This window comes from Myripristis murdjan, chromosome 23 (assembly GCF_902150065.1).
Source record: "Myripristis murdjan chromosome 23, fMyrMur1.1, whole genome shotgun sequence".
Taxonomy (NCBI): domain Eukaryota; kingdom Metazoa; phylum Chordata; class Actinopteri; order Holocentriformes; family Holocentridae; genus Myripristis; species Myripristis murdjan.
In genome coordinates, this window is record NC_044002.1 from 23074525 (window position 1) to 23090569 (window position 16045).

Genomic DNA, 16045 nt, shown 5'->3' on the forward strand with positions numbered 1-16045 from the left:
ATGGATATCGATCAAATTTGACAGTTGTCTTGTCCCACACTGTGCCACAGCAACACTAAAATAATATAGCTATGTGTGCATCAGTAAGAAAACTCAACCAGACATTGAAAAGTGAAGTAACTAATTACTTTTACCTGCAGTAACTGGTGAAGTAATTCAGTTTTTCAGATAGCGGCCTGCTCGGCCAATCGACCTGCTGTGTCAGAGACAAATGTCATTCATGTGTCCCTGGTAGATCAGTGGCTCCGGTGTGCTAAATAGACTCTTTAGCATACACTGTGGATCATTTCTCAAAGTGGTGTAGGATGAAATATAAGTTATAATGTTTGCTCATTTCACCAACAGGATTGTCATTTACCTGTTTCATCTTTGGTGTCTCATCTGAGAGTGTGTAATTTTTCAACCGCGAGTAAAATGTTTGATTTTGAGATAAATATCAATTCTCTCACTTATTGTAATCAATATGATCATTGGTTGTTTTGAGGAGGTGTGACTGTTTCATAAATTGCACATGGAGCAATTTTTTAGTGCTTCTTGGCACTCAAATCTGCAGTCCTTTGTACAAAACTTATAAACTGATAAATGAGGCCCACTTAGCCATTTTTTGGCGGGCATATGTAGGACAAGAGGACGTCTATCATGTTCTTGATAATGGGGGGCGGCGGGTGAAGGTCATGGGGCAAATGGTGGGCCAGGACCATATCCCAGGCATCCACCAGGTGAACGTTCAGCCCTTTGAACACGGCCCGGAGCACCTTGTCCCGCTGCAGGGAGTACCAGTCACTATTGCTCAGCGCCACGTCAAGATTCAAGGCCTTGAGGTTTCCTGTCCGGATGACCACCAGCGTGTCAGGAGCTCTGTCCAGCAGCCGCTGCACCGCCTTGCGGATGCTCTGAAGTCGCCGTAGGTACACCCCGACGGGATAAGTGCCAAAGTGAGCCCAGATGGTGAAAACCACGACAGTGTTGGAGCCTCCATCCAGCCAGTCCAGCTCGTTGGCAACATAGCTGAGTTTGATGGATGAGACGGTGTAGGAACGGATTGGAGGGGCGTGGCAGTGAAACTTCACCAAGATGTTTCGGGCCGTGTCCACAGCCATGAAGGGTCCACACTGCGTGCTGCTGTGCAAATTAAACACCTTGAGGTCTAAGACAGAAAAAAATGCCATCAAAGGAGAGCATTCCATAAAAAACTCAAAGCTGATCTCTTGGTTTGGGGAACCTGGGATAGTCAGAGGACTCTCTAGAGCAGTGTTCCCCAACCCATCAGATGGTGGAGTTTTTGGTTGGAATAAAAACCTGCAGCCTCTTGGGCCTCCATGGCACCAGTTTGACACCCCTGCTCTAGATCAGCAATCATGGTAATGTCACAGAAGTATCACCGTTGTGCATTTCAATTTCAATTAAAGGCCAAGTCCCACTTAAATGGAGAGTCTCTTTAACTGGCAGGGTATGATACACATCTGTCAAATAAACATCTGTGTCTCATTTGGCGGTAAAGAACCTAAATTTGGGCATTATTACATGTTATCAAACTCTGGTATTGGATCATTTACCTGGCAGAACTCTGCTGAGGTGTTCAAACCACTGTCTCATGGTGGAGTCGCCGTACAGGTGCACCACCTTGTCTGTCAGACACTGGCTGATGGCAGAGGCGTCGTTGAACTGATGAACTGTGGCACCCCCCAGTGCTCGCCATGCACCCTGGTAGTAATATCCAGCAGGTTCAGGCTTCACGGTGCTGCTCTTCACCTCTGGTTGTCCTGAGAGGAAGATAAAGACAAACATCTGTGACGAGATGTCGTCTCCGTGGTTCCACAGAACCACACAGAAAACCAACGACAGAAAACATTTTGCTGGTTTAATGCTGAATGTTTTCGGTCACCAAGAACAACCGTACCTGTCAGGCACTACATTACGGCTTCAGCCTCAGACATAGATACATTAATATCACCAATAGTTTTGTTTTGTTTTGTTTTGTAAATAAAACAAATTTCTCCATCATGTAGATTATTTCAAATAAAACAAAACAAGACCTTTTGCTTTTATTTTGTGCAAAAGGAAAACTCATAAGCACATAATTAACACTGATGTATTTAAAAAACACAGTATTTTTTTAAATACCTTGCTCCTTTGGCAGCACAGTTACTTTGTCAGGCCCTGATGCATGAATGGAGACTTTCATGTTGACCCCACTGAGAAAAACACACAAAAGGACATATGAACATATGCTACATTCTTAAGAGGTAAATACTAGTATTACCTTGTCAGTATATTAATTTGATTACACGAGGGCACTCAGTAGAGTGCAGACTTTCACCAAGATCACAGCTGGAGGTTATATACCACAAGGAAACACCTGGATCTGGACCCTGGACATTTGTCTTAAGAACATCTCTTCAGAAATGTATGTGTGACGTCACAAAGACTAAAACCATCTTTTTATATAGCCAATGGTTTAAAAACACAAGGACACAAGTCTTGTCTATCCTGTCTCTCCCAGCCCTCCCTCACCTTTCAAAGAGCGTCTCCTCCTTGGCCATGAGGTTTTGACTCACATATCCTTTATAGTGGTTGATCCTGGTATCACAGCTCAGATTCTTTGGCTTGTAGCAGAACCACGGCTCCCCTGTGTGGAGGTCGGTGTAGTTGCACAGTGGTTGGTTTTGAGGCAGGCAGATGTTACAAACCATTGTTTCAGAGACAGAGCCGGAGCGGAAGAGGCTCTTGAACTCAACTCGGTCTGGGTACTCCATGTTCAGCCTGCGCAGCACCGTGATGGCCTCACTGGGGTGAACCAGCGTCACCTGACAGGGGGAGGAACCAGGGATTTCACTAAATGTTTTATGTTCTGTCATATCAGTAAGGAATTAGTGGAGAACATAGCAAAAAAGTGATACATGTTAGATGCACGTGCATTGACTGTCAACATAAGGTAGCACCACCAAGCAGTCATTGCATCATTTCGCGTTGTTAATTGGCCAGTACATCGTAAAATGGCAATTGTGGTTAATTGCTTATGGTGACCACAGAAGTCATCATAGCCATAAAGCGTGTCACACTTGCTTGATGTGCAGATATGTTGTGCTGGGCTGCAGCCTAACACCAGAAAGTTAAAAGAATTTTGACCTTTTGATTCTGTGTCCAGCTGTGTTACACAAGGCTCAAAACCTAAAGCTGCAGTAAGCAATTTCTGACCACTAGATGGTGCTGATGGCTCAAAATCTGCTTCTAAAAAACAGAGTCAGTTCTGCTTCTGGGTTCACAGCAGCTTGGTGGGACAAAACCATACGTTAAGGTGAAGCAATGCACTTTCACAAGGCTGTTGTTGGATTAATTTATTATTATTTTGTCTCTGAGCTCCAATTTGAAAGTGTGATGAAGCTGCAGACTTGCAGCATAGTGAAGAGGAGGACAGGGCTACAATCAGGAAATAATAAGAGGCTGAAAGTAATGACTCTCATATTGCAACTAGACATTTTACTGTAAACATTTAAAAAAAAAAATTAAAATAAAAAAAGGAGTTAGGTCTGTGTGAAAATGGAATTAATACAGTCTTGGCACTGCTGTCTTCTGTTTCTGAGATGGCTTACTGTGAGAAACTCCAACACACAACTACAAATACTGGCTTTGGCCAGTGGAGCCAGAGAACTATAAATATCAAATAATCACTAGCAAGTGTATTTTGAGGTAAGTCAGAGAGACTGAGTAAAATCCAATACAAAATGACAATTTGTTTTTATTTAAAGGAATATTACACCGCTTATTTGAAGAAAAACAAGACTTTAACACTGAATATGAGAATAACTGCCTTGTTAAGTTGGAGATGATCTTCTTTGCAACTCCAGTCTAAAATGACCAACTAATTTTGTTTCTATCTCCTTTGTGCCCAAACCTTGCAACCTCAAACCTAACACATTTTAGTCTATTTTATAAGTTTATGAGATTTTGGTTGTGCTTTTAGGGTCTTTTTCAGGTTTTAGGGTTGCAGAGTTTTAGACACTCAAACAACCACCATGTCTTGTGCTATGCATCTCAGTCAGTTCCATCAATGGCCTGCTAAAGGCCGACTAGTGAATGGGGGTGTGTTGAGCCAAACAGTGTGCCTGTTCGCCCACTCCCCAAAATTCATGGGTTGCATGCTTTTGGCTTGGACCAGGATGGTTAAAAAATGTGTGTGACCAACAGGGTCAAGATGTTTTGTAGAATCCAGTGCTGTTTTAGGGTTAACTGTCCCTTTAACAGGAATCTGGCATCATATTTTTTTTTTTTTTTTAAATGAACCAAATCATGAAAAGGGTGAACTTTCACTCTCCTACTTTATACCACTGACTCAACTGTCCTCCAATCAATATGTTTATATTCACACTAAACAACAACGTAGACTTTGGTGTCACCTCAACTTGTGCTCGTCCCTCCCAGAGTAATGGAAATACAGCGGTGTAGTAGCCATTCAGGTGGTCCACCACTCGCCCGGCCACGCCTGCACCGAGGGTCTGGTCATGCAGCCGGGCAACCAGGAAATCTCCCCCGAAGTGTTTTGGACGACCCTGGAAGTCACCAATTTGGATTAGAGCCTCCAGCTCATCGCCGACATACCACTGACCTCCTGCCCTCACCGGCAGGATTGTGAAGGTGCTGTGGGTGGGGTCAGAGGTTGCCTTCAGGGATATGGGCACAGGGAGGGGAGGGGTTTCAGGCCAAGCGATGGAGTCCAGCAGGCGGCGTTCATCAGGTGACAGCTGCTGGTGGCTGCAGTTAGCAGGCTGATGTTTTTGGACAGGGAAGACTCTCAGCATGGTGAAGGTGGAGGTCATTTTATTCTGAAACTGGCAGGGATTTGGACACAAAGGAGATAGAAACAAAATTAGTTGGTCATTTTAGACTGGAGTTGCAAAGAAGATCATCTCCAACTTAACAAGGCAGTTATTCTCATATTCAGTGTTAAAGTCTTGTTTTTCTTCAAATAAGCGGTGTAATATTCCTTTAAATAAAAACAAATTGTCATTTTGTATTAGATTTTACTCGGTCTCTCTGACTTACCTCAAAATACACTTGCTAGTGATTATTTGATATTTATAGTTCTCTGGCTCCTCTGGCCAAAGCCAGTATTTGTAGTTGTGTGTTGGAGTTTCTCACAGTAAGCCATCTCAGAAACAGAAGACAGCAGTGCCAAGACTGTATTAATTCCATTTTCACACAGACCTAACTCCTTTTTTTATTTTAATTTTTTTTAAATGTTTACAGTAAAATGTCTAGTTGCAATATGAGAGTCATTACTTTCAGCCTCTTATTATTTCCTGATTGTAGCCCTGTCCTCCTCTTCACTGTGCTGTAAGTCTGCAGCTTCATCACACTTTCAAATTGGAGCTCAGAGACAAAATAATAATAAATTAATCCAACAACAGCCTTGTGAAAGTGCATTGCTTCACCTTAACATATGGTTTTGTCCCACCAAGCTGCTGTGAACCCAGAAGCAGAACTGACTCTGTTTTTTAGAAGCAGATTTTGAGCCATCAGCACCATCTAGTGGTCAGAAATTGCTTACTGCAGCTTTAAAGAGGAATAACCACTATTGCATTGGGTGAGTTGTTTTTGTTTTGGTTCCAGGGAGGTGAATTTAACAGCCTTGCCAAGTAACCATTGAGTCACTGGTATTCAACACAAACCCTCTCAACCCCATGCAGTTATGCTATGGCCATTTGTTCAGTTTTGCCTCTTTAAAGAGCAACTCAACCTCAGCACTTGGGGATCGAACTGGGACCCCTCGGATTACCAGACGACCGGGCAGCGCAGCAGACGTTTAGTGCTGAGTTGCCCATTAATTCACTTCTCTTCTCTTCTCATCTCTTATCCCCTGATTTTCAGTATTTCTCTAAATAGTTGGAAGCAAAGGAAAGCCTCACACTCAGACTCCTTCAGTTTATTTCAAATGCTCGACGTTTGGGGCAGAGCCCTCATCAAAAACATTGAAGGCTTTAAGGAACAGTGAAGAAACATTGGTTGAATATCAGAATACATGCAGTGTTTGGGGTGATATAGCAGCTGTTTGTGCATCACAGAAAGCGCTCAGGTGGCCTGCCTCTCTCCACTCAGCACCTCTCTCTTGCTGTGTGAGGCGATAACGCAGGAGTATGTGGTGTCTGTCTGTCCTGATGGGCAGCATGCCTCTCAGTCCTCCGTGATGATTTCAGTCTTGGATGCATTCACAGAGGACTGAGAGGCCCAGTTTATATTACAATGGCCCTTACGTTACTATGTGGTGTAAAGTTATTGTGAGGAGTTGCCGTCATTCTGGCTCTGTGCTCTCTTCTGTTGTTCTGGTGTGTGTTCCCACCCAGGCTTCCTTCCTGACAGAGCTTGCAACCTTCGTCTGTTTTTCACAATCCTGGAGTGTTTTTAACTGTTGGCTGTTGCTCATTATGTTGCTCATTATGGTCGTGTGCTTATATATTACATAAGCACACACGCGCACACATACACATATACACAAATACAGTCAGTGGCCAGTTCCTTAGGGCCACCTGCACAGTCTAAGACAATCCAAAACAACTGTTCTGCCATAAAGTTTCCTTTTATGATGCCTCTATGTTTGGCATTGAGCTCATAGTTAGGGGTGGTGAAATAGATAAATAGGGCCGAGAAACATTTAGAAACACTACAATATAATGTCCAGTGCAAGACCTCTGCAAACTACAACCTCAGTAAAAAAACACAGAATTAAATTTACACATTCTGCACAATGTCAACAAAATGTGAAAATTATGAACTTTGTTAAAAGGTAGAATTTATGGCAGAGCTGTTGCACTAAACTGCATTAGATTGTACAGGTGGAGCTAATAAAGTGGACAAACAAACAAACAAACAAATAAATAACTACAGCGGTGTTCTCACCTCCAGTGTGCTGATGTTACATCGCAGCACATACACAACGGACCCGACCACGAAGATGAAGATGAGGATGGCAGCTTTCTTGGGGTTATTGATAAGAGTAAGCCAGAAAGCCACGACAATTCTCCTGTTTCTGCCAGCACCGGTTTCCATCTCAGCCGACCCTGTGGCTGCAGAACAGCACCATGACTCGACACGGGTGAACAAACAAACAAACAAACAAACAAACAAGTTGTCCTCGAAAAAAAAAAACTTGATGATTTCACTTCAGGAAGAACTGTTAAACCATTTGGAAACATAACAACATTGTGAATGCCGAACTCTGTGGTAGTTCCTGCCTTTGTTTAAAAATTAAACAAAGCCCCACACACACACACCTAAGACCTGTATAAAACCAGTGAAGTTGAGTCATGACTATCTAAGACCTGTATAAACCAGTGAAGTTAAGTCAAAAGTAGTCCATAGCCTATGTGAGAAGGCTATAGGAATAAATAACTCCGTGTGCACGTTAAAAAGTCTTAAGAAAAAACAAAACAAAAAAAAAAGAAAAGAAAAAAAAACATCGCGATGAGAAAAGAATGAGTGTGTGTATGTGAATAAGTCTGTCTAAGGGATATATGTGTGTATATATATACTGTATATGTGTATGTGTGTGTGTGTGTGTGTGTGTATATATATATGAATATATATGTACTTTTCAATAGTGTCTCAGTGAATTGATCATTCACTGATTGGGTCAGTTGCTTGGGACGTAAGTGTCATACAAACTGACTGGCTGTTGGAAAAAAAAAAAAAAAGGGAGGGAGGTAGATATTCAGCAGTGTCTCAGCATTGAATAACAGACAATTGTCTGGCTGTGGAAACCTAACGGTGACAACTGAAACAGTATTCTTGCTGATTGGACCAGTTGCTCGGAACGTATGTGTCATACGAACTGGTTGGCTGCTGAAGGGGAATAGAAAATGGGAAGTAACTGTTGTAAATCAGAACCTGAAATCAGTGGGGATGCAAAATATATGAAACAAAAAAGATCCAAAGAACATCAAACATCTAAAAATATGGAGGAAAAAGTTTGGATTTAACGGCAAATTAGTACCAGAAACATGTTCAATACTTGTGAAAGACACAGAAAAGGTTGGACAGGGGAAAAGAAAGCTAAATGATAAATATGGCCTGCCCCAGGCTAGAGAATGGTTAACAGAAGCTAATAGAAGAAAAAGGAGTAAAGAAAAAGAAAACAGAAACCCTAGTTTTAGAAGGCCAAATAAAGACCAACAGTAGTTAGTTAGAGATTTATAAAACGCTAAATTTATTTATGTATTTATTGATTTATTATTTTGGTTTATTATATTTATTATTCAGCTGCTGTTTCAGAAAAGGGACAACAGCATCACTGACAAATAGATGAAGCATTACGACAGTAAAACATAAAGTAGCGCAAAAGAGAAAAACACAGCAAAATCACAAACCTAACAAAAGAAAATGGGACAGGATTTTCTCCTCAGTGACGAAGGAGCAGCAAGCAGAGATGAAGGATACTATGTATGTGGAAAGCAAGGACACTGGGCCAGAGATTGCAGACAGAAGAAAAGTAGGCAACAGGAAAAGAAAATACATGACGAGTCAGAACAGGTGCAAAAGAGGTTAAAGGGTAAGAGGAAGTTGAAAAGAGACCTGAGGAAGTGTTAAACCTAGCCAAAGTAGAGCTCATGTTGCTAAATGAAGAGCGACCAGAAATTCAGATTCAGATAACTTCATTTATCCCATACAGGCAATTCAGCTGACAGCTTCCAGTTCAATAAATAAAAGTACAACAAATCCAACAATCATTCATTAGACATACAACTCTTAACACTCAACTCTCAATTGTCAGTGAATCAGTTGAAGTAATGGTTTCCCAGCAGCGATACCTTGTACATGTGCAAATGTGTGAGAAGTTATTCAAACAAGAAAAATTATAATTCTAATTATAATAAATAGGCTGAAAATAAATAAATGAATAAATAAATGAAGCGACAAAGCACAAACATACTCCTTGAAATTGGCATTCATCAGCCCGATAACCAGGAGCGAAAATCCCATTTCATTATTGGAGGGTGTATTATTATTATTATTATTATTTTAACACTTAAAAACACACTGTTTTACATTTATAATTAGAATCAGTTGCATTGTGCTTTCATTGAATATTATTATATTATTCAAAATTTTTTATTAGTGTTAATGATTTTTTTATTATTATTTTTTTGGTGGGGGGTGAGGGACAACTTTCTGGATGGAGGGGCCTTGACCCCCACGGGATTTCTGCCTATGCCGATAACTGAAGGAAAGCCAGTACTGACAACTAACCTTTTTAGATATGCTGCGATATTAGGCCATGGGCTAAGCCATGTCTCAACAGGAGGGATGGTAACAATCATACAAAAAGTATTCACAGCATATGGCTTCACAAATTACTGTAAGAAATTTTGTTTAGCCTGCCCTACCTGTGCAAAACATAACCCCCAAGGGAACATGCGGCCCAAAAGAGGACAATTTCCGAATCCCCAATATCCATTCCAACATATATGCATGGACTTCATTGAGCTAAACAAATGCGAGGGAAAGAAATTGCCTAGTCATCATTGACATGTTTACCAAATGGGTAGAAGTATTCCCAACCATAACCCCAGATGCACTAACAGTAGCAAAACCACTGGTAAAAGAAGTAATTCCGTGATTTGGCATCCCCGAGAGAATCTACAGTGACAATGGCAGCCATTTTGTTAACAAAATCATATCACTGATAGCCCAGAATTTAAGAATCTGCTTAAAAAACCACTGTGCATCACCCCTAGTCTGCAGGCTTGGTGGAAAGACACAATGGCATCCTAAAAAATAAACTAAAGAAAACTATGGAAGAGACTGGTAAGAACTGGATATATTGTCTACCACTAGTGACCCTCAATATGAGAATAACGCCAACAGCAAAAGGATTGACACCATTTGAGATGTTATATGGCAGACCTTATATTATACTCCAACTAAAACCTTTTAGTAGAATAGATGAGGAAGCAGACCAAACACTGGCAGATTATATGAGAAAGTTGCTACTAAACAAAGAAGTGTCTTCTGCTAATTCCCTTCCAGGAGAAACTACAGAAAACGTTCCTGACACCGTGAAACCCGGAGACTGGATCTTAATTAAAGTCATCAAGAGGAAAACGTGGTCAAGCCCAAGGTGGGAAGGTCCATACCAGGTATTGCTCACTACACCCACCGCAGTTAAGATAGCAGAAAGAGTATCGTGGATCCACCTAGCCCATTGTAAGCTATTGATGCCTGGCTTAGACATTGCAGGGAAAGTTTAGTTACCCACCATTGTTCCCTGAGGCAAAAGACTGACTACAAAGGGGGGCTCACCTAATAGAGGGGAGCTCGTCTCAACCTCAGTGAAGAAACCAACGGCCGCACGGGAATCTAGGGTGCAGGTCTTGGCATCTGTTTAGGCAGCCAGGCCTCTGTGGCATGCGTGGAACCCGATGCTGTCTGCTGACAATAGCACTTATCATAGTTATTCCAATACTGTGGGTGGAAAGAGAGAAATTTGAAAGAACATCTCAATCACCAGATAACACCACTGCCTCGTTTAGGCGACGGCTTAACAGACACAAAAGGTCCACTAAAGACAAATTATTGACACTACATTTTACAGAAGGTCAGGATGGCACCGCCCAATTTGATTTGTGTTCCGTACTTTCCTGCAGCGGCAATGAAGTATCCTACGGTTGGTCAGCAAAATATATCTGCGAAACAGGAAACCCTCATGCTCCTCGTTCTGGCAGACACTCCGGTCACTCCCTAAGTGTAACCTCATCTCATAGCTATAACTGGTGTGAGTCATGGATGTCTGTCATTCTGAACACAGGTCGACATCATTGGGGATATAAACCCCACAAAGCCTCATCTGGCCAGGACCCCCTACAAACTAGGATGTCACTAATGAAAAACAATGCAGAATCATTTTGCAATCCAAAACATTGTAATCCCCTCACTCTGACTCTTAAAAGACCACAGCTATCAGACACTGGAGTGTATGTACTTGGTGCATATGAAGGTGGTAAGGATCCATTAGGTCAGTTCATAATTAATGTTGTCGAGAAGGCCTCGCCAGATCAAATAACCAATGACACTGAACCTTTAGTTCCCCAATTTGTGACGTATCTAACTAACCTCACTTATGAGGACAAAGTGGCAATAGAAACAGGCTACACTGACAGAAATGAGTGGCTAGAATGGATGATGTGTACCGCCCGTCAGAGTGGACAAACTAATTGTATTGCATGTGCTAGAGCTAGACCCCAGCTAGGCACTACCCCGTTTGCACTCACACCGGAAAATGACCCCAGCGGCCTCCACTGCGTCCTACGATTATACGATGCCTCTTTTAAACCAACTGAGGTCTGCAAAACTGTTTCATTGTTGTTCCCCCCAGTAGAAAAACGGGACGTTCCCCCATCCATACAGATCTATAAGGGAAATTATACATGTTTTAAACGTAGTGGTAACGGTAGACATGTCGGGAGCCTGACCACCAATTACTGCCAGACCTCAATTGACATCACTTCAGACGTGGGGAACTATTCGGCCTCCTGGTTTCTAAACCACTCAGCTATGAGAGCGGACCTCTGGTGGCTGTGTGGAGATATGAAACTCAGGCCCAACCTCCCCGGAAACTGGCATGGCAGTTGTGCACTCACACAATTACTCATGCCATTCCACATGTTCCCCACGGCTGAATTCAAAAATTTAGGACGACGTCTTCATCTTCATCTGTCCAGGTCACGGAGGTCTGAAACACCTGGCGGCTCATTTGACAACAGAGTCTACATTGATGGAATTGGTGTTCCACGGGGCGTCCCGGATTAATTTAAAGCCAGAAATCAAGTAGCAGCGGGCTTTGAGTCTGTTTTCTTCTGGTGGGCAACTATAAACAAAAATGTAGACTGGATTAATTACATTTATTACAATCAGCAGCGCTTTGTTAATTACACCAGGGATGCAGTGAGAGGTATTGCTGAACAGCTGGGCCCAACGTCACTCATGGCCTGGCAGAATAGAATGGCTTTGGATATGTTACTTGCAGAGAAAGGTGGTGTGTGTAAGATGTCTGGCACCTTCTGTTGCACTTTTATCCCTAATAACACCTCCCCAGATGGCAGTATCACCAAGGCCCTGGACGGCCTCACCTCCCTGTCCGAGGAGCTGGCAGAGAACTCTGGCGTGGATGACCCCTTCTCCAACATGCTGCACAGCTGGTTTGGGAAATGGAGCAGCCTTGTGACCTCTCTCCTCATCTCCGCCTCTGTGGTAGCAGCCATCCTGGTCACCTGTGGCTGCTGTTGCATTCCCTGTATCCGTGGGTTATTACAGCGTCTCATTGACACGACACTAACTAAGACTATGTACCAGCAAGTCTCTGATGACGACGACTCCCTAGCTGCGGAAGACAGCGTGTGATGGTGGTCCTCTCCTAAATAATGACTCACTTAATGAAAATCTGCATGAAGTGTTAAGTGCTGACGCGATGATATGACCAGGAGGCCACCCGCACCTGTGTTGAATATACATTGCTTTTGTTTATGGATTTCAGCTTGAGGCAGTGTAAAGACTGACCTCCTACGGTGGAGTTATGTGCTGGCAACCTCTGACTCCCATGACGTGTTGCCTTGTTGACTTTTTCGATGATTACTATGTGGTTTACATTTTTGTGTGAATTAAATTTGATGATGTTTTGTTTTCTTTATTTCTTTCTTCATAAGTATAAACAGGAGGGAAATGTTAGAAAAATGTGCTGCCTATCTTATACTAAGTAAGAAAGAACAGAGGGCCAGTATACAATGTTCGAACATAGCGTTCTCATGTATCTTCTTGTTGTCCATGGTCACTCTCACCATAGAATGTAACATTTTGCACCGTGGCATCTTGCACTGCACCCAACTTATTTCACTTCCTAGATGAGTCTCCATGACAACAATGACGTGTATGGCTGGCAACAATGTATGACTGGACAACAATCATGCACATAAAGACTCACACGCTCAATTTTTTCTTCAGATAACTCTGTACTATTGTACTGACTTGTCTCCTTGCTGCAAGAGAAATAAACGCAACTGCTTTGACTTCGGTGACTCCGTGTTCATTTAAGAATTCTCCCAACACACGCACACACACGCTCCCCTGCTAGAGTTCTCATATTCTGCCCGAACCCGACCCGACCCGACCCGACCCGACATTTTCGGGTCGGGTCGGGCCTAAAATTTACGTGAATTGGGCGGGTCGGGTCGGGCTTCGGGTTCTGTGGGGGATTTTTTTTTTTTTTTTCTAAATAAAAAAATAGAATTATGTGTTCTGTTATTGATTATGACGTTTCATTTTTATGTGACTGGTGGAGAGAGTGAGAGACTGGATTGGATTTGGAGGCTAAACTTTCAGTGACAGACAACCAGCTGTGCGAGCGCAGCGCAAACAAGAGAGAGAGAGTGGCAGACTCGGAGCAGGAACGGTTTTTGCTATGTATTGACCCGCACGTGCCGCGGCACCATCAGTCGGCAACAGGCGGGCCGGACGCGGCACCGTCCGATACCGCGCCCACCCGTCAGGTCTGCCGGATCTGACAGGTGAGCTGCCTGATACCGACTGATGGTGCCCCGGTGCCGCGGCCGACCGGCTTTTTTTTTTTTTTTTTTCGGGCTTTATCGGGCTGTCGGGCCTATAGTTCGGCTAATTAGTCGGGTCGGGTCGGGCCTCGGGCTGGCCCAGTCGAGCCCGGGTCGGGTCGGGTCTTAATTTTCAGGCCCGATGAGAACTCTATCCCCCGCAGCCCACCCCCCACCCCATGTCCCAGGCGGTAACGGCCGCTACCGGTGCCCCTCCAGCCGCTAGAGGCGCCCCTGCTCTGGGACCTGCACAAATACCTTAAACCTTACCTTACCTTTTGTTTGGCCTAAAAAAGCCACCGGCCGCCGTCAGGCGAGCCGGCCGCGGCACTGGTCAGCATCAGGCGGGCCTGGCTTGGCACCGGTCGGCATCAGGCGGGCCGGCCGTGGCACCGGCCTGATGCCGACCGGCGCCGTGCCCACCCGGTCAGGTCTGCCGGATCTGACAGGTGAGCGGCACACACAGACTGCCATAGGCCTATATACCTTTCATTATAAATCAACTTTTGTAAATATGCGGCTGCAGCAGCACAACGGACAATGACACAGACAACATGGTTGATTATTGATTGCGCAATGCGGCCAGTCGCCGGTAACCGCGGCATCAGGCGAGCCTACCTACTGCTTTACATATGCAACAATACATGTGTATTTGCTTACACCCCCAATATTAGACGAGGGCGTTTTTTCAGGACATTTTCAATGGAAAAAATATCGTCTTATATTCAGATGAATACGGTAATAGAAAACTGGTAATAGAAAAACTAATTTACAAGCCCCAATTCTGTTTGTTCATAATAATGAGAAACGCACAATAACAAAGGTTTTATTTTGAAAGCTGAGACCGAAAGCCGCCACAGCTCCGTTAGTTAAACAGAAGCTGAAACACACGGCGAAATGTTTAAGTGTGAATAAAAGTGCACATTTTCCGGCATGTGTCAAGACAATGCCGAGTTTACTGACTAATTATTAAAAGCCTGGATGGGTTGTAAATCTTAACCCGCTCGGCAGGCACTAATATCTGCAGCTAGACCCCTCTCGGATTTTACTACTCAAATGTTGGCAGGTATGGAAGTTTCTTTAAAAGCATGGGCGCTGGAGCGACTGTAAGTGGGACAAGACCCATACACTTTTCAGGCCCTATAATATCGGGTCGAGCCACTTTTAACGTCCGGAAACGACGGCATTTTCAGCGCGCTGTCAGTAAAATCCATTCCGTGGCGCTTGCTCTTTGAAAGAATGCTTAAATAAACTCCATACCACGTTTTTGCTACTACCTTGTCTGCCGCGCTGCGTTGACTCAAATCCATTCCGTTACAATAAAACTCCATATGCCAGGCTTTCACTCTGTCCCTCTGCCAGTCCCAGGCAGGCTATCTGAAACATCGGAGCGGACCGAGCAGCACACACGGAGGCTGTGGACACAACTAAACTGTCACAACGAGCTATAGGCCTACTGTGTCCGCCTGTTGCTTTTAAAAGCATCATGTGGTTTTTGCAGCATTGGATTACAGGTCACTAGAAGGCTCACTATGCTGTTTTAACAGATAACTAGCATGCAAACTACTGTGTGTGTGTGTGTGTGTGTGTGTGTGTGTGTGTGTGTGTGTGTGTGTGTGTGTGTGTGTGTGTGCGTGCGTGTGTGCGTGTGGCCACAGCCATCATGGCAGAGAGGAGAAAATCAAGGGACATCCGAACATTTTTTAGTCCACCAAAACACAAAGTAAGAGCCCCACAGCGTATTACCTTAAAGAATAGTTGATTATAAAATATTCACAAGAAATAAGTGAAATATGCCATAATGTGTAAATGTTGCATATGTCATTAGGCAGCAGAGAGGGCAAGACAGGCAGACAGGAAGAGGCAGGGAGACTCTCTGCTCTCTCAAATTAAAACGATTAAAGTGACTGTAAAGTGTCTCTGCTAATGATAATAGAAGGAATGTCTTTGGGGCCTTCATTTACTCCTGTCTATTATCTCTGAAGGAAATTACAAAATGTACCCATATTTCCTCTTTTGATATAGCTAGATAAAAGTAGCAAACGACATGTTAAAATGCACCAGAAAACAGGAAATGGTATCTACTCATTACAAATTACATTGCCCTGTTGTCTCTAGGGGAGCAGGAATTATCAGTTTTAGAACTGTAGCCTCAACAACACAGAGATTTAATAAATAAATAAATAAATAAATAAATAAAACAACCTTTAATTTAATGTGAAAGAGATACACCTTTTTGTTATTTTATGTACTATTTTCATGTATCATTTGTGTGTTCAGATGCAGCAACTGTTTGAAAAACACCAACTAAGAAAGTCTGTGAGGAAAATACAGTAAAACCTGAGATTACAAATGTTCATGTGATTTTATACATCCATACTGATGTGGAATATATTACACATAATAATTGTCAAACTGTTTTTTCTATACTCTAGACACTAATCTGTTTGTATTTA

The 16045-nt window shown here is 43.1% G+C and overlaps 2 protein-coding genes across 2 annotated transcripts in view; both read right to left on the minus strand.

The window, feature by feature from the left end:
- The window catches only part of LOC115355615 (NXPE family member 3-like), a gene marked incomplete at its 5' end in the record, with an annotated part of 53508 nt that overhangs the window by 25271 nt on the left and 12192 nt on the right, over positions 1-16045 (minus strand). The gene's annotated exons all lie outside the window — the stretch shown is intronic.
- Positions 120-7044, minus strand: LOC115355540 (NXPE family member 3-like). Its single transcript, XM_030046396.1, has 5 exons — positions 6895-7044; positions 4398-4829; positions 2515-2807; positions 2125-2195; positions 120-1147 (listed from the first exon to the last, which is right to left on the minus strand). The coding sequence occupies exons 1-5, from the start codon at positions 7042-7044 to the stop codon at positions 594-596; spliced, it is 1500 nt and encodes a 499-aa protein (XP_029902256.1). The 3' UTR covers positions 120-593.